This window comes from Erpetoichthys calabaricus, chromosome 4, assembly GCF_900747795.2.
Source record: "Erpetoichthys calabaricus chromosome 4, fErpCal1.3, whole genome shotgun sequence".
NCBI lineage: Eukaryota > Metazoa > Chordata > Cladistia > Polypteriformes > Polypteridae > Erpetoichthys > Erpetoichthys calabaricus.
Window position 1 is genome coordinate 36,195,748 of NC_041397.2, and position 19,543 is coordinate 36,215,290.

The following is a 19,543-nucleotide window of genomic DNA, read 5'->3' on the forward strand; positions in this document are numbered from 1 at the left end:
GTGACCGGGTAGATGCTCACTGCAGTAATGTGCACACCTTTCAGGAATACTGGGTTCATAATGTTGGACTAACTCTGGAAGGAATGTCAGTTCTATTAATCATAATTCAATTCAATTCATTTTTATAAGGTAAGCTTCACATTTATAAGCTAAGAGTGCAGAACACACTTGCAAGTAAAGTATTGTTAAAATAAAGCAGAAAATAACATACAGCATGAATCATTACTTTAAAATGGCCAACTAAAGACCTTGATTTTTGCAGAGTAAAACAATGGGTCTGTTTTGTAGTGAAATCTTTAATTTCAAGGTCAGGATGGAAAACTTTGTGGAAGTGGATAAAATGATAAAGAACAAGGAAAAGAAACACCAAATATGTACTAGTGGACAAAGAAATAATTACCACAAACATTTAGAAACATCAATATCTTATCTGTATCTAAACTGAACTAGTAATATATTGTATAATAGCAACAGTAATGTCCAGTAACATACAGCAACATTTTAAATCTATAAAGTATTTTATAATACTTAATAATGTTTAGTTTCACAATTTTCATCAGATAGCATATTACCATTTTTATATTCTCTTTTTATTTGTACTATAAGGTTAGCTCTTGCCTTATATCTAACTCTGTTAATACATCTTCACAATACATAATGGTGACAAAAAAAGTACAGATTTGAAAAGGTTGGGGAATGCCTTCATTCATCCACCCATTATTAGACTTGTTTCATACAATTCAATGTACTCTGGGCATGAAGTAACCCTGGCACAGGACACACTTAAGCACATTCCTACAGTAGATTTGCTCATACAAGGACAATTTAGAGATATAATATATGTGACAATTTTTATTTTATTTACTGTTTTATTCCATACGAAGAACACCTTTGGATGGGCCTGTTGTGAGACATACCTTTATGAGTCCAGTCGGGGTTGATTGATGAGTTTCATGGATTGTATTTAGTTTTTATTTTGACTGGATTGTGTTTTGTTCTTTAAAAAAGTTGACTATGTCTTGTTTCAAGTATTTGTTAGCGAAGCATCGTATACTCGCATGCACTAAATATTTCACATTTATTCTATAATTTAGCTCATTATTAATTTATAAATGGTAATTTAAACAGCTTGCTTATAAGAATCTGTTTAAGCAAAAGAGTAGACATAGATGCAGCCGCTAACGCAGTTACAATACCCCTGTTATATTGTGTATTCAGCTTCGGCCCATTTCATTTGCTAATACCAAACCTGAGCTCAGCAATCTCTCCTCCCCGTCACTGTATAATCTTTGGCGTCTTTTCGTTGTTATGGCAATGTCACCATGACTAACGGACTGCGGCGCTTCAGGAAAGAGAACAGTGTTGCTGCGTGAGGTAAATTTGTTAAGAGTATCACATTTTTTGTAATTACAATGTTTTCAAATATTGCGTGAATCATCTGCAGGTTTTACAATTTGCAACTGAAATTATGACGCTAACAATTTGCGCAGGAACGTTGCGTTGCCAATCTGTATTTAGATATTCTGTGTGGCCTAGATTTGGGCGTAAACATTTGCAAGGGTACATGGGTAATGTGGTTCTTTTAAAGCTCGCAAAGGGGCAGATCAACAAAGAAATGTGCGAATGCAACTACATAGTCCGTGAATCCCAGCTGGCTTTGTAGCTGTCATTGATTGTGAAGGTGGCTGTTTTTCATTTTTGTTTCAGTATTTGAAATTGGCTTCCCATTAGAATAAGGTTTGTCTGTATTAGAAGTATTCAGAATAATAGGTTGTTAATACCTTGAAATATTATTTAAATTAGATACGCACGTATTTGTTGTTTTAATATTATACTGATATAATATTGTACGTGGTAAGGAAATGCCAAAAGTACAATTACCCCACATTTCGTACCGGTATTAACGCTTTTTCATTTTAACATAGTGTAGCATTCTTAAAGTCGTTAGTTAATAATTGAAATATTTTGGATTTATTAAATCGTTTTAGAGGTTATATACATGTTATTTTAAATTAATAATCTTTGTTTTATTTGATGTACCAGATATAATGTCAGTAAAAGAATCACCAAATACTTTTGTGTACTATTGTGAGTATACTAAATATTACATGCACATTCTAGTTATTTGTAAAGCAACGATACAGGAATAGATAAAACATAGTATTTTTAAAAATAATTACTCTCCCGTATATAAAATAGAAGAAACCGTTCGTAATTAAGCCGTTCCCAATAACTCAGTACATACTGTATTTTAATCGACCTTTGTGACAGAATGCTGAAAATTCATTCAGGGGTTTGCCACACAATTGCCCGTACTGATAAATGCCAGTATTTTACATTAATTATAGATTAGTTTAGTAAAAAAACACAAATTATTCAAAGAATTATCCAAGGCTTGGATTAAATACAAATTAGTATCATCAAAAATTAACTAGACTTCTGCCCTGTCTAGGGTTTATTCATGCCTTGTGTCTTATGCTTGCAGGGATAGACTCCAGATTCACAGCGGCCCTGCACAGGATAGAGTGGATCTTGAAAGTGGATGGATGAAATTACCATAAATATATAAGCATTTAGTCATTTTCCTCAACAAATAATCACCAAATTAATAGTATTGCTATATATTGTTGTTTTGAATTTGTCAGGATGCTGTTTGTACATTTCAAATACCCGTGTTCACTTGCATAAATTACATTTTCATTGTCTGTGATGGATAATGGATTGTTGATAAAGTTTAGTTTAAGAAATTTAAAGACATAAGATCTGTGCAACATCATAAATTATGACAGTAAAAAATTAGTTATGTATTTATTTTAATACCTTTCACACAAAGCATATATAAAATGTGAAAAGAAGCACCAAACCTTTGCACACTTACAGATAAGAATGTTTTAATTTGACCATTGAAGACGCTGCCTGGGTTTGGCCATAGCTATAATACCTCAACGATTTTCTTGTCTCAGATTTTAAATTCCTGAAATATAATTTGAATTTCGGTATTCTTCAAGATCAAGGCTCGCAGAAATCATAATATAGAGTTTCTTCAGAAACTATTCAGACCTCTTCACTTTTTACACATTTTGTTATGCTGCAGCTGTATGCTAAAATCATTTTTATTTATTTTTCCCATACAAACTTACATTCAATATCCAAAATGACAAAGCCAAAAAAACATTAACACAAGTATTCAGACCCTTTACTCAGTATTTTGTTGAAGCATCTTTGGCAGCGATTATGGCCTGGAGTCGAAGGACAAGTATTACACATCAACATTTCGGTATTTTCTGCCATTCTTCTGTGCAGACCTTCTGATGCTCTGTCAGGTTGAACAGAGATGTTTGATTAAGTTCAAGACTGTGCTCTGGCTGAGCTGCTCAACAACATTTAGAGTTATCCATAAGCCACTGCTGTGTTGGGATTGCTTTGTGCTTAGTGTCAATGTCCTGTTGGAAGGTGAATATTTGGCCTAGTCTGAGGCTCAGAGTGCTCTGGAGCAGGTTTTCATTAAGGATATCTCTGTACTTTGCTCTATTCAGTTTTCCCTCAACCTTAACTATTTTCCCAGTACCTGCCACTGAAAAACAACCCCCAGCATGATTCTGCCACCACCCTGTTCCACTGTTGGAATGGTTTTGCGCTGAGCTGTACCTGGTGTTCTCCAAATGTCACATTTAGAATTGATGTCAGACAGTTTAATGTTTGCTTCATTAGACAAGATAGTCTTTTTTTCTCATAATCTGAGAATCCTTTAGGTGCTTTTTTGAAAGCCAGCTTTATGTGTTTTGTGGCCACTCAGCCATAAAGCCCAGATTAGTGGAGTGTTGCAGTGATGGTTGTCTTTCTGAAATGTTTTCCATTCTCCACACATGTTTTCTGGAGCTCAGCCAGAGTGACTATTGGGTTCTCAGACACCTCTCTCAACAAGCCTTTTCTGCTGTAATTATTTGATTTTATTGAACATCCATCTCTAGGAAAAGTTGTGGTTGTTCCAGACTTACTCTATTTAAGATGTGCGGCCACTGTGCTCTTAGGAAACTTCAGTGCCGCAGAATTTGTTTTACAAAAACTTCCCCAGTTCAGTGCCTTGACATACTGCTCTCACTGAGAGCTGCAGGCAGTTCCATCAACTTCATGGTTTGGCTTTTGCTCTGATACACATGAGGGGCATCATGTAGACAGATGTGTGTTTTACCTAATCACATGAAATCAACTGAATGTACTAAAGGTGGAATTCAAAAGGTGTAAAAACATCTCAGTGATGATCAATAGAATGGGATGCACCTGAGACTAATTTCAAGTATCATAGAAAGAGTCAGAATACTCACGTCCATGTGATATTTTGTTTTTTATTTTTAATCAATTTGCAAAGATTCCTAAAATCTTGTTTTCACTTTGTTATTCTGGGATATTAAGTGTTGATTGATGAGGGAGAAAATGAATTTAAACAATTTTAGTAGAAGGCTGCACCATAAGAAAATGTGCAAAAAGTGATTGGGTCTGAATACTTTCTGAATGTACTCTATATAAAGACAACTAAATTTAATGAACACTTAACACAATGTATAACAACCCCCATCCAGTTACCTGTTTAATCCAACATTAGAGTTGTGAGGAAATGTAGACTATTCAGGGGGCATTTGCCTTGTCCCTAGACCAGGGGTGACAAACTCCAGGCCTGGAGGGCCACAGTGGTGTCAGGTTTTCATTCTGACCCTTTTCCTAATTAGTAAGCAGTTTTCACTGCTAATTAACACCTTTTCCCTTACTTTTAATAGCCCTGTTTTTAAGGATTCAGTCATCTGAATTGATTAGTTTGTTCATGAAATGGCAGTCAAACAGAAATGAATTGTGAAACGAGCCAACAGATGAGCAGCTAAACTGGGATTTCAAACTCCAACCAATTTCACTCCAACCAATCTATTAATGAGAAGCTGATTCTTGCTGTTAATAAGCCCGTTATTTAATTCTGTGGCCTGTTGCTGCTCTCATTCTGCCACAGAAGACATTTCCAAAACTTTTGATTTTCTGTTCGTCAAAATGTTTTGGTGGCCTGAGAGACCAACCTTACTGAGACCTTCACGTTTCTTTATTTTCAGATATTGTGTGACGGGCACAGGTGAGCTGGTCATGTGGCGGCTTGTTATGTGTCTGGTTATTGTTTGGCTGCTAATTAAAAGAGACAACTAAGGGGCCTGAGTGAAGTTAATTAAAACTAAAGCAAAAGAAGTTAATTAGCAGCAAAAACTAATGAAGAAGATGGTTAGAATGAAAACCTGCAGCCACTGCGGCCCTCTAGGCCTGGAGTTCGACACCCGTGCCCTAGAGCAGGGGTCTCCAATCACAGTCTTGAAGGGCCGCAGTGGCTGCAGGTTTTTGTTCTAACCCGGTTGCTTAATTAGAAAGCAATTCTGCCAATAATTTAATTTCATGGCTTGTTAGTGCTTTAACTCTGCTATGTCAGGTCATTGTCATATCCTAGACTTTCTTCCCCTATCTAAGGATATCATCCAAATGATTTGAAGGCTAAAATGGACGAGCAATTCTCAATCATTCACTTTTTTCTCTTTACTTTCCTTCCAAGTATTTAATTAAACCAAATAATGCAAGATAAATACACACTGGCGTAAATGGTAACAAGCCAAATGGAGAAATGCTGGTCTCTTTTGTCATTCGCATGTTATTGCTAATTAGGATCCATTAAAAACTGAATGAATACAGCTGTTTAAGATGAAAATAAGCAATAAGCATTCAAAATCTTAATGAGCGAGACAACCAAAGTGAAGCAGAAGTGTTACTTGAGCAATTAGTGCTTCTTATTAAGCAATTGGGTTGGAGCAAAAACCTGCAGCCACTGCGGCCCTCCAGGACTGTGATTGGAGACCCCTGCCCTAGAGCAATGCAACAAAAAACATGAAATGTCAGTATGTAAAAATACAATTTGTCTAGTCTGGACATGCCATGTTGCTTTTTTCCTTGTACTAATATGGATGATATACATAAGCATCGTATACTTCATCTACTTTTCTTTGAAATGGAATAAATAGATATCATGCTATTTTTATTATTATTTTTCTACCAAGTAAAGAAAAAAAATCACATCCCAAAATTTAGATTATAACTTAGTATCTCACAATTTTGACATATAGCTTTCTATCACATTCTATAAAATTAGAATCTCCTAAATTCATAGTCACTCATAATTGTGATTTACAGTTTCTTAATTTGAAATTAGTCTCTTAATTTTTATATAATACCTCAGAATTATGATTTTAAAACTTATAATTCTCTCTTAAATCTCTTAGTTATGGTTTTCTCTCTCTTAATTACTAATTAGTATCTCACAGTTTCAACCTAATATCTCATCATTATGACTTAGTCCTGAATTAGCTCTCATAATCATGATTTAACATCTCATTTTAGATGATATAAATTTAGGTGGCACAGTGATAGGCACTGCTGCATCACAGCTGAAAAGGAAAGTGGCATGCTGTACAAGGCCAACTCCTATAGGATTGCTAGGCTCGGTCCCACCCCATAAACCTGACCTTTGAAATTTGGTTGGGAAATGGATGGCAAGACATTTTTGACGTAAATAATTCATTTAAATTCCTTTTTCCTTTCAACATGGTTTATATTTTATTTGAGATAATTAAGAATGTTTTAAATATATATTTTAAATTACAGTAATAGAAAAATACATATAAAACATATGTAACTGAGATTATTATTCTTTTTTTTAATGTATCATAGTAATGGATAAGCTAGGATACTAGGCTTCTCTTAAGGATCATGGGCATCTTTTGTAGATATTTGTGAGCCTGCATGTTTTGTCCCATTCCCAGGGAAGGCTAGCGGTGATGCAACATGTAAATAAGCCGAGCAATTTTAGTACTACAGTGTGATGGTAAGGTTTTTGTTCATCCAAATTTATTTACTTGTCTTTCTGTTTGTTGAATTGTTCCGTTGTTGTTTAATGATAACTAGGTAACTGGGGTACCACTCAGCACAGATGTGAATCAAAGACAGACCAACCAACCTCTAGTTATTGCTTTATAATTAATTTAATTGGTCGATTGGATGGGCTTCAGCACTAGCTCATGATGGGTCATCTGGGTGAATTATGTTTTGTTTATATCTTTCTTATATAATACGCTACCATGGCTGTCCATTTGTCCAGGATTTTAAATCACCTGTAGCTTGCAAACTGTTTGAATTATTGACCTGAAATTTGGTACACATATACTATGTGACGTCTACTATCTGCTTTCGTGGTGAAGATTGACCTCCAAGGTTATTCCTCTTTTTATTTTTATTTAATTTTATTGTAGTATCAACTCTCGGCAGTGGCCAGCAGGGTGGCCGTGAGGTGCATGTGTACCGGCACCGTTCTCATCCCTACCACCTTCGCCGTTACTTCCCCTACCTCGTCATATCGTAAATCATTCTTAAGTCTTCAATCTGCCTCAAGTGCCAGCTTAAGTGAAAAATTAGGGACATATGCTAAGTAATTGCAACACAAACACTGACATAATCAGTTTTAATGCAAAAAGATGCCGACGAAAGAAGAGAAGAAACGGGCTGCTAGGGTGGAGAAAAGAGGAGCTGCTCAGTTTTGGAATTATTACTCTTTTTATTTTTATTTTATTGTATTGTAGAATCAACTCTCGGCAGCGGGCACCAGGGCAACTGTGCGGCACATGCATATGGGCGCCGTTCTCATCTCTACCACCTTCACCGTCACTTCCCCTAACTCTTCATATCTTAAATCATTCTTGAGGCAGATTGAAGATGTAAGTGCCAGCTTAAGTGACAAATTAAAGAAAACATACTAAGTAATTGCAACACAAACATTGACTTAATCAGTTTTAACACGAAAAGATGCTGACGAAAGAAGAGAAGAAGCGGGCTGCTAGGGTGGAGAAAAGAGGAGCTGCTCAGAAAGCAGCAAGCGCATCAACCTCTGAGCAAACAAATGCTAAACGTACAGAGAAAGAGTATGAAATGCTCAAGTCAAGTGTAACGTGCAGTGCGTCCTTACTGGTATGTAAATAAGGTGCATTATAAAAAAAAGAATAAGTTGACTATCAGTCAGAGAATAAGGAAGTCTGATTTTTCTTCAGACCTATGTTGTATAGTGTTTGTTATAGTAGATTCATATATTCTATTGGATCGTACAAGGCATGGATCTTGGTAAAAGGACAAACGTCTGTGTGTCTGTGTGTCCATCCAGTTGCTATTTCTCTGTCATTCTAACAGATGGCACCTCACAAACATTTGTGTTAAATGCATTTTATTACTGCAAATGTTTTTGATGCACCATCTTTTGGAGTAACAGTTTTATTTTATTTTATTATTTACATGCATTACAAAATACATTACAATAGATGGTCCACTGCAAACGTTAATGCTGAGGGCTACATTGATTACTTAGATTTCAACCTATCTTAGATAGGTAGCACAGCTAGTTGTATTTACAAATGAAAGCATTGGCTCATTTTGAATACTGCCTTGAGAGATCAACATGGCCAGGTATACAGAACTCTTTGTTCACGACAGCCTTCAAAAGGATTCATATCACGATTACTATAAAAATGTAATAATTTGCTTTGATTAACAGTTAAGGCTGTAGACTACAAATGGGACTTTTTTACAACATCTGTCATTGAACATTATTGCCAAAATTTGGCAGAATGTTAAAAGGCTTGAAAAGCCTGGACTGAGATGGGCTGGCTATGTGTTATCCTTAGCAACATGTACTGCTTCTCTGTCAGGATTGATTACCTTTGAGTTGGCACACAGAGGTGATGTACATAGTGGTTTAATCTAGATAAAATTCTTGAATGACATACTACTAGAACAAGAGTGACATGGTGTGAGGTACCATTTCTTCTTTAGCCAACTGTCCATATTGTTTGTAAAGGTGTAGTTGTAGTAGTCGTAGTTACGGATTTCATGATGCCAAAATTTCTGTATTTGACACCAATAACAGTGGAATTTCATGATACTTGATACCTATTCAATACCATGGCAAAAACAGTAAAATCCCATTCATTGAATTAAAAGTATCTCCATTGTTCAAGTCAAGTCAAGTTGGGGAGCATGCACTGGTACAGTGCATTGCCACACCCACTACACAACGAAACAACTTGGGATCCCGGTTTGCAACCCCCCAGGCAGACACGTGGTCCAGTCCCACCCTCCGGAAATGACCATCTATCAGCCACAGCCAGGTGTTACGTGGGCGACCCCTTCATCTGGTCCAGCCACTCGGGTCCCCAACAATGAGGATCTTATGAGCCGGATCACCCTTGGGGAAATGCACGACATGGCCGTAGTGCCGTAACTGACGCTCCCTCACAATGCAGGTAATGTGCCTCATTCGGGACTCCATGAGCAACCGCTCATTCGACACAAAGTCAATCCAACGATACCCAAGGATTTTCCGGAGAGACACAGTACCAAAGGAGTCCAGTCTTCATCTCAGGTCACTGGATAGCATCCATGTCTCACAACCATATAGCAAGACAGGAAGCACCAGAACTCTAAAGACTTGGACCTTCGTCCTTTTGCATAGATATCGGGAGTGCCACACACCCCTTTCCAGCGACCTCATGACCCCCATGCTCTCCCAGTCCATCTACTGACTTCATAGGAAGAGTCACCAGAGACATGAATGTCACTGCCAAGGTAAATAAACCTCTCAACAAGGTCAACACTCTCTCTGCAAACAGACACACTGCTGATGGCTGTGCCCAAGAGGTCATTAAAGGCCTGGATCTTGGTTTTTATCCAGGACATTCGCAAGCTCAGACATTGAGACTTCTCGCTCAGTCTCTCGAGCGCCCCAATCAGAGCCTCCATTGACTCTGCGAAGATCACGGCATCGTCAGCAAAGTCAAGATCTTTAAACCTTTCTTCACCAGCAGATGCCCCACAGCCGCTAGACCCCACGACCTTGCCCAACATCCAGTCCATACAAGCATTAAACAGAGTAGGAGCAAGAACACACCCCTGACGAACCCCAGAATCAACTGGGAAAAACGCAGAGGTCCTGCCTCCACTGTGCACAGCACTCACAGTACCACAGTGTACAGGCCAGCCATGATATCCAGCAACCTCAAGGGGATCCCGCGAACCCTCAGGATGTCCCACAGGGCAGCTTGATCTACTGAGTCGAACGCTTTGCGAATATCGACAAAGGCTTTCAAAGAAACTCTGCTGATATTCGCGTTTGCACTCCATGAGAACCATCAGTGCCAGGGTGCAGTCGATGGTAGACTTCTTAGGCATAAAACCAGACTGTTCCGGTCGCTGGTAGGCGAGCAAGTGATCACGGATCCTATTGAAGACATCCCTAGCAAGGACCTTATCCGGCACCGAGAGCAGTGTTATCCCCTGTAGTTGCTGCAGTCCAGGCGATCACCCTTCCCTTTCCAGATAGGGACAACTAGTCCCGTTTTCCAGTTAGTTGGGATGATGCCAGTCTCCCAAATGGAAGCAAAGATTGCTTGCAAAACCAGGAGGACAGCCTTACCACCAGCCTGGAGAAGTTCACCCCGGATACCACAGATCCCTGCAGCCTTTCCCCCCCTAAGCTGGTTTACCACCTGTGCAATCTCAGTGAGATTGTGTGGTTCACAGCTAATTGGAGGATCAGCCTCAAGAACCGTGGCCTCATAGATATCCAACGTAATACAATATGAACTATATAAATATTAACAATAACAACAGCTTTGAAATTAGGGTATATTACTCAGGTAGTTACCCAACTATCATTTAAGTATTAATATCCATAAATATCCAAATACAATTCAGGGCTTAAATTTAGTTTATGATAGACTTAGAGATTCTCTCTGTGTAATAACATGTATTAATAAATTCCAAGATTATTCAGGCTATTTTCATCTAAACAAACTCTTTAAAGGTGTTTTTGTAACTACATCAACTAGAATCTGGTTTGTCAGAGAATCATTCTGTTAGGTTTGTAACATTTGCTATTGTAAGATTTACATTTGCAACATTTACATTTACATTAGCTGGTTCAGAAACTAACTGAAGAATAATGTTTAACAAATGAGTCAAATTAATACAATTTTCAAATATCTTAAACCCCTTGTGTTTTCATTTCTTAAATCTTCTCCTTTTTTTTTAACATTTTTAACATTTCTTATGTTAAGGCATCCTGTATGAAATCAGGAATCATATTACATTAATCTATTATTTCAGAACACCTGTAAAATAGCCTTTGTTCTGTTATAGTCTAGGTGTGTTTACATGCATTATATTTTATTATTGTTTATGTCCATGTACAAATCCAGAAAATTAACCTGACCAATGTTGCTTATATTCAGTTACTCCAAACTGAGAGACTGCATCCCATTCACCAACATACCATTCAAAAATATGACATATGCGCCCTTTCACTAAATACGTCACATTTTAGAGATTATACTCCTGAACATTAGCTATCCGTCAGAAACCCAAAGAATGGCACAAATTTAGCCTTTGCTGATTAGTATTCAGCCATGAGGTATGGTGCTTTAGCAGTTCTGCCAGCTGTATGTGCGTCTCTGCGATTAGGCATTTCTATTAATACAGTACATGTTGTATCAATAGTAAGATATTCCTTGTGCCTCAAAACATTTAAACAATAAATACCTTTTGTTTTGGTATTAAGAAATGAAACAGCTCATTTCATTGACTGTATAGATAAGCTAAGTAGCCACTTGGTTAAAACGTGTAGTTTCCTCCAACATACCACAGTCCAATATGTGTGATTCTGGATGTTTGCAAATTTTCCTCCATGACTTTGAACTGTATACGCTAGTTCAAAAATGCATGGATGCTTAGATGGACATCTGTAGACTTGTAATATGAGATTGAATGCAATGCTTCTGTGAATTTATCGGGACTGTGTATGACACTGCATTAAAAAACAATGAATTGTTTCGTCATTTCATTTCCTGTTATAAATATGTGACACTACAAGTTAAATGACTGCATGTCATCAGTAATATCACAGTGTTCTTAAAGAACGCATTAATCTACAGTATCAAACTCCATAATGGGGTAGATGTGGCAATAACAAAAGCCTGTGTTTGTGTGTTTTGTCTTGCTCTCTGAAATCCTCCTGCCTTGAACACAAAGCATTTCCAGATGTGTCTTCTGCTGTTTTTCTTTTTTACATGTGTTAATATGGTGCTGTAGCATCTCCACTGTGGGGTATTTTCATATGTAGTTTTAACAGTTTTTTTTTTTTTTTTTTTTACATATGATTGAACCCTACACCCTAATTTTTCTACTTATGGTCATGCCTTAATGCAGTACTGAGTAGACACTCATATTGTGTGCCCGATATTATAAAAAAGTTAGTACTGTTATATTTCTGGGAGTATGATATCAACTTGGCAACAAAATATCTGTTCTTTTGACATCCCTAGTAGTTGTGTTGCCAGGTGTACAGAGTACAATAAAATTCATACTTGTTAAAACACTCTCCCTCTCAGCTCCTTCTCTTTCATTATGCTTTGCCTACAGTATGTCTCTGATAGGCAAGCTTTTATCCAATTTGCCTCCACTCCAAATTCAATGTGCCACTGGCAGTGAATGTCCTTTGAAACCAAGCCCTGGATTATTTTTGGCACCACACGAGGAATCATGTACTGAGTGAGGAATGCATTGTGAAAGTTCTTATGTTGTATCCCCAGTAACTAATTCACAATTAAAGCATCCTTGCCATCTTCAGTACCATAACATGCAACAGGACCTGACTTTACCATGAGCTGGCCCTTTGCTGCTACCCTCCATTTTGAGGTAACTCTCCTTGTTTTCTGGTAATTCTCCATTCTTTATGAACTCTCTGCTACATCAGACTCTTCAAGAGCCTCTTTGTTATATCAGACCCTGCAGAGTAATTACTTTTGGGACACCCCTTAGGCACATAATTTATTTTGTCCACTGGTGCAGTAACTGTTTAACAACGTTGGCAATTGGAGGGTCTGTCCAGTCACTAGTGTAGGCTCCTTTTTTTGAAGAATGAATCTTCTCAGGCTCTGCAATGTCTTTGCCTAATGCTGAATAAGCAAAGTATGCAAATAAAATTTCAATGAACTTTTGCACACGTGACATCAGCATGAATTTAACTGATTACACTGCTTGAAAGTTTTTTTGTCATAGCAAAACATTAGATTTTTGAAAGGCCACACATATAATACCACATCTTAGTGCCTAAATCAGTATTGTTGAAGAAAATATGATCCAATATCTGTTGTGTTTACATTACATGGCCTAGATGTGGTCTGAATTTATACATATACATTCAGCTTATGTAGTATATATGCACTGCACATGTGTTGTGACTTACAACACAGATATGGCATAAACATGGATCACATGTTTGCTTCTGCTAGTACTGCTTTGATTGTTTTAGCATGTTACATGATACAAAAAATAACATAATCAAATCACATCCTTAAATGAAAATCTGATTATATAAACATAGGTCATATATGAGCAATTGGAAGTGAAGCAAAAGTCAGTTCCACATTCATAAGTGGCCTGTATTCGACCTAAAAAAATGGCTACCATGTGCATATTGGGTGTTCATTCCAAAATCTGATCTGTCAGATAAAAATTAGAGTTATATCTCAGAGCAGTAGTGTAAATGTAGCCAAAGTTTACAGTATTAATCAACACTTGGTGTTGGTGCATAGTTTGTATATGCATGGTAAAAAAAATACGGATGAAACAAAAAAGGCACATTATGTGCTGTAACTAAGCCACAAGGGAAAAGAATGCAGAGCCACAAACCAATTCCCAGTTTTTTTATAGTGCACACTGAATCTCTCTTTTTAAGAATAAGACAGAGAGAAGGAGAATGGTGAGTAAATTTTTTGCCTGTTTTTTGTTGGTAGGTATGTATTGTAGTATTAATATTATGAGGCAGTTCTGCCTTTAAACATTAATACTTATATAGATTTGTAAATTGTAATAAATTTAAATCACATTGAATTTTTAATCATCTTTATAACATTACTGAATACCATTTCTGGTGCAGTCTTCTAGTGTGTGGAGTCCAGCAGCAATCTCTGAGCATTTTCTACATTACTGCTGTAGTCCCTGCAACAAGCTGTATGAAGGCCTTTTTTGGAGTGAAGCATAATAATAATAAATAATAATAATTCATTACAGTTATATAGCGCTTTTCTCAGTACTCAAAGCGCTATCCACATAGGGAGGAACTGGGAAGCGAACCCACAATCTTCCATAGTCTCCTTACTGCAAAGCAGCAGCACAGCAGACTAAGATTACAATAACAAATTCATCTAGAATTTTTATTCACACTGCATATCTCAATAACATACATACACAAGTAGTTCACAAACAGTTTTTGACATCCTGTATAACATTTTGTAAGTTATAATATTATTATGTTAATATCAAACAATAATGCACGTTGTTTGCCTTTTTAAATGGTTCCCATCTCCAGCAAATGTCAAGATACAATAAAAAACAGACATCAAACCACTTCAGATTGAAAGTTAATTCTGTATTGAATAATAACAAATTTCCATACAGCCTGAAAATAATTCAGGCATGGTTGTATAAAGGAGCCCATTCTTTACTTTGTAAATTTTCTTTATGTGAGCATTGGAATTCTTCATTAATATAGAACCATTGAATAATTTATTGAACTATTGAAGGCTTCTTCTTAAGTGTCATAAAGAGGGTACCTACAGGACAACAGTGAAGTAGGGGAACCAAGACCCAAACACATGATTGATGTTTCTCTTTAACATTATTAGATGTACTGCAAATGATAAAAAGTACCCATATTATAGAGTGAAGTCATTGAGAACAACTGATTCAATTACAAGTTTCTTACTCCATTATCCTAAATACTTATCAAGAACTTCATTTGCATGATTAAATATAAGTTTTAATGCATATGTTAAAGGTTATTTTCAGTTTTTATTTGTTTTCTTTGCATTCTAGAATGAATCTGAATGAGATTTGTGACAATGCAAAAAAAGGCAGGGAATATGCCCTTCTTGGAAACTATGACTCTGCAATGGTTTACTATCAAGGTGTGATACAGCAGATATACAAGCACTGTCAATCAATTAGAGATCCAGCGCTGAAGGTGAAATGGCACCAGGTATGTATTAATCTGCATAATTACTGCCACACTCCTAGATCATAAAGATGAACGTAAAGATTTAATTGAAATTTTCCATGATCTCCAGCCTTTGTGGATTTTGTCATTTGTGTGCTAAATACTAAGTATACAGGGCCATCTTTGAAAAACATCAGTGATAGTTATTATTTTAGCAATATCAGCATTATGACTATTCCAATATATTTCCAATATATATATGGTATAGAAAGAATTATTTTGTTTTACAATACAATACAATACAACTTATTTTTGTATAGCACTCTTCACTGAGTGTAGGCACTGAGCTTCATGAACAAAACATTAGGTAAAATACAAGTATAGATTATACTAATTACTAAATACAGAATTAGCACATATAAGAACACAGATTTGTTAAAATGCACAGAAATCAAAACAGAAACTGATTAACATAAATGGAAACCAACAATATCTGTCCGTTGTCTGTCAGTTGACAGCGGAGCATATTAAAATTTAATAGAAAAAGTCAAAGACAAAGTCAGACACAATCAGAGTCTGAAGACCTTGGCCAACAAGCCACCTATGCCCTTCTGGGTATTCTATAGTGGAGTCTGTGCTGGGCCATTCAATCTGATGAGAGACTCTTTCCATCTAATTAATTCCAATTCTCCTTTATCTGAGATGACTTTTCCAAATGTAGGAGAGGAGCTTGGCAGTGCGGGTGTGGCACCAAGTGCCATGTTAATATACTGAGAAGAAAAGCAGAATAGAGGAGAGTTAGTAACAGTTTATAAATATTGTATTACTTATATATTTCTGTACAAATGACTAACAGACAGATATGCAGCAGGTACAGCTAATCAGCAGCTCTAGTCAGGGTATGCTAAACTAAAGTAGTAAGTCTTCAGCTTGGATTTAAAAGCCAAGACTGATGGGGCATCTCTTATATTAGCAAGCAGATAATTACACAGCTTATGGGCCTTAAAGTTAAAGCTCAACCTCCCACCAATATTTTATTAATCTTTGGAATGTTAAGTATGCTGGCATCTTGAGATCTCAATTGCGCTCTTGTTTGTAAGTAATAATAAGTTCAGAAAGGCAAATAGGGCCTTAGTCATTTAAGGCCTTAGATGTTAAAAGGAGGATTTTGAAATCAGCTCAAAGCTTAACTGGGAGAGAGTGCAAGGACTTGAGAACTGGAGGTATGTGTTCATATTTTCTGTTTTGTGTAATACTTCTTGCAGTAGCATTTTGAATTAACTAAAAGCTGCATAATGAGCGATTTGAACAGCCATTGAATGATGGATTGCATTACTCAATCCTACTAGAAATACATGCAAAAGAACTGATTTCTCAGTATCCTCCATATTTCTAAATTTCTAATTTTCCAACATTTTTAAGATGAAAAAAATATGTTTTGGATAATTTTGTGATGTGTGTTTTAAATTACATGCTAGTGTCATAGTAACACCAATTCAGAGTGTTATGAATTTGTTGTCTTTATTACTCACAAGTAGGAATTTATTTTCCAGAAGTGGAAGTTAGCTTTGTTTCAGTCAGTAGTACTTAACAACATATACAGGTTCATAATGTCATGATTCAGCAGTGTGGCACGCTTTGCTGTCATATATTCATTACACAGTATAAAGTAACATGCAGAAGAAAGAACCTTAATCCAATGTACAACAGCTTGCAAAAGTGACTTTTCCTAGAATCTCCGATACTGTATGTTCAACAAATGTTTCTGAATAAGGTACAGTCCAAAAAGTCTTTAATTTCAAAAATCAACCATCTCCCAGTCTCTCAGGTAGCCAGTCTCCTTACTATTTACTTGTTAGCAATTTGGAGCAGCCATTCATCTGATGTCTTTTTCCAAGGGACCTTGAGTGCACAGGCATCTCTCCATCTTTACCAATGACTATCACGGCTTTGTGCTGTCTCAGTGTTATTGTTGCAATTATTTATGAGGAAGTGACTCTCGTGTGGACTTCCCCATTGTGTCACAGAACATCTCAACTAACATGTTTACTGATCTTATACTCAAGCTGAACAATGGCAGCAGCTACAGACTCTGTACCCATTGTCTTAACCATATAGGCAAAGTCTTCTCTGCCAGTTTTCTCTGTAATTCTGTAGCTTCACCAGTGACCTATTTTGTTGGACTGAATTTTGTTACACAAACTTTAATATCTCAGTAGTCATTAGCAAAACATGAATTGATGTTATTAATTAGGTAATTTAATGTTAATGTTACTTAAATCTACACAAATAAAGGAACATTCTGGTATGGTCCCACCAGACTTTTCATGCCATAAAAAAACACTGCATTTGTATAAAATATAACAATTTTTAGATATTAATTTTTCCTCAATGCAGGTTCGACAAGAGTTAACAGAAGAGTATGAGCAAGTAAAAGGCATTGTGCACACTTTGGAAAGTTTCCGCATTGATAAACCTGTAGAATTCTCTACACCACATGTAGAGGAAGCCCTGAAAGACCCTGCTGTTTGGCCCCCACCAATTCCAGCTGAGCACAGGTAAATTAAGTAAGAGAGGTGAAAATTGTTTTAACTAGAATTTGTGAAATAATCAAACAGTTATATAAATCCCTTTTTTTGTGCAGAGCACCCAATCAGGTGAAGCGTCCTAACAGAGAAATTAAACCTGTGAAAAAAGAGTCTCCTGTTGTGCAACATCGAGGGCCTGTTGGCCGTGCTCAGCCAATAGCTAAAGGAGACAAGCTAGGAATCAAGGACAGCAAAGATGCAAGAACTAAAGCCAAAGATGATAAGGTAATGAAGTTAATTCCAAATATATCAGTTATTTTCTTATTGTCTTAAAACAACTGGGTTCTTAAAATTTAAATAGAGCCATCATGATTTAATATTACAACGCAATTCGGCAAATGCAGAAGTATTTTCAGTCTGTTGGATATCCAGCAGTAAAAATAATGTGGCATCAGGTATGTACAGTGCATCCGGAAAGTATTCACAGCGCATCACTTTTTCCACATTTTGTTATGTTACAGCCTTATTCCAAAATGGATTAAATTCATTTTTTTCCTCAGAATTCTACACACAACAGCCCATAATGACAACGTGAAAAAAGTTTACTTGAGATTTTTGCAAATTTATTAAAAATAAAAAAATTGAGAAAGCACATGTACATAAGTATTTACAGCCTTTTCCGTGAAGCTCAAAATTGAGCTCAGGTGCATCCTGTTTCCCCTGATCATCCTTGAGATGTTTCTGCAGCTTAATTGGAGTCCACCTGTGGTAAATTCAGTTGATTGGACATGATTTGGAAAAGCACACATCTGTCTATATAAGGTCCCACAGTTGACAGTTCATGTCAGAGCACAAACCAAGCATGAAGTCAAAGGAATTGTCTGTAGACCTCCGAGACAGGATTGTCTCGAGGCACAAATCTAGGGAAGGTTACAGAAACATTTCTGCTGCTTTGAAGGTTCCAATGAGCACAGTGGCCTCCATCATCCGTAAGTAGAAGAAGTTCGAAACCACCAGGACTCTTCCTAGAGCTGGCCGGCTATCTAAACTGATTGATCGGGGGAGAAGGGCCTTAGTCAGGGAGGTGACCAAGAACCCGATGGTCACTCTGTCAGAGCTCCAGAGGTCCTCTGTGGAGAGAGGAGAACCTTCCATAAGGACAACCATCTCTGCAGCAATCCACCAATCAGGCCTGTATGGTAGAGTGGCCACTCCTTAGTAAAAGGCACATGGCAGCCCGCCTGGAGTTTGCCAAAAGGCACCTGAAGGACTCTCAGACCATGAGAAAGAAAATTCTCTGGTCTGATGAGACAAAGATTGAACTCTTTGGTGTGAATGCCAGGCGTCACGTTTGGAGGAAACCAGGCACTGCTCATCACCAGGCCAATACCATACCTACAGTGAAGCATGGTGGTGGCAGTATCATGCTGTGGGGATGTTTTTCAGCGGCAGGGACTGGGAGACTAGTCAGGATAAAGGGAAAGATGACTGCAGCAATGTACAGAGACATCCTGGATGAAAACCTGCTCCAGAGCGCTCTTGACCTCAGACTGGAGCGACGGTTTATCTTTCAGTAGGACAACGACCCTAAGCACACAGCCAAGATATCAAAGGAGTGACTTCAGGACCACTCTGTGAATGTCCTTGAGTGGCCCAGCCAGAGCCCAGACTTGAATCCGATTGAACATCTCTGGAGAGATCTTAAAATGGCTGTGCACCGACGCTTCCCATGCAACCTGATGGAGCTTGAGAGGTGCTGCAAAGAGGAATGGGCAAAACTGGCCAAGGATAGGTGTGCCAAGCTTGTGGCATCATATTCAAAAAGACCTGAGGCTGTAATTGCTGCCAAAGGTGCATCGACAAAGTATTGAGCAAAGGCTGTGAATACTTATGTACATGT

At 37.3% G+C, this 19,543-nt stretch overlaps 1 protein-coding gene across 1 annotated transcript in view; it reads left to right on the forward strand.

Moving 5' to 3' along the window:
- The first annotated feature begins 1,296 nt into the window (after positions 1 to 1,296).
- Positions 1,297 to 19,543, forward strand: part of katnal1 (katanin p60 subunit A-like 1) — a 51,840-nt gene continuing 33,593 nt past the window's right edge. Inside the window, exons 1-4 of the mRNA XM_028799340.2 lie at positions 1,297 to 1,374; positions 14,995 to 15,157; positions 17,513 to 17,673; positions 17,760 to 17,928. Of these exons, the coding sequence (XP_028655173.1) occupies positions 14,996 to 15,157; positions 17,513 to 17,673; positions 17,760 to 17,928 (492 nt within the window). The 5' untranslated portion in view covers positions 1,297 to 1,374; position 14,995. The remainder of the gene's footprint in view (positions 1,375 to 14,994; positions 15,158 to 17,512; positions 17,674 to 17,759; positions 17,929 to 19,543) is intronic.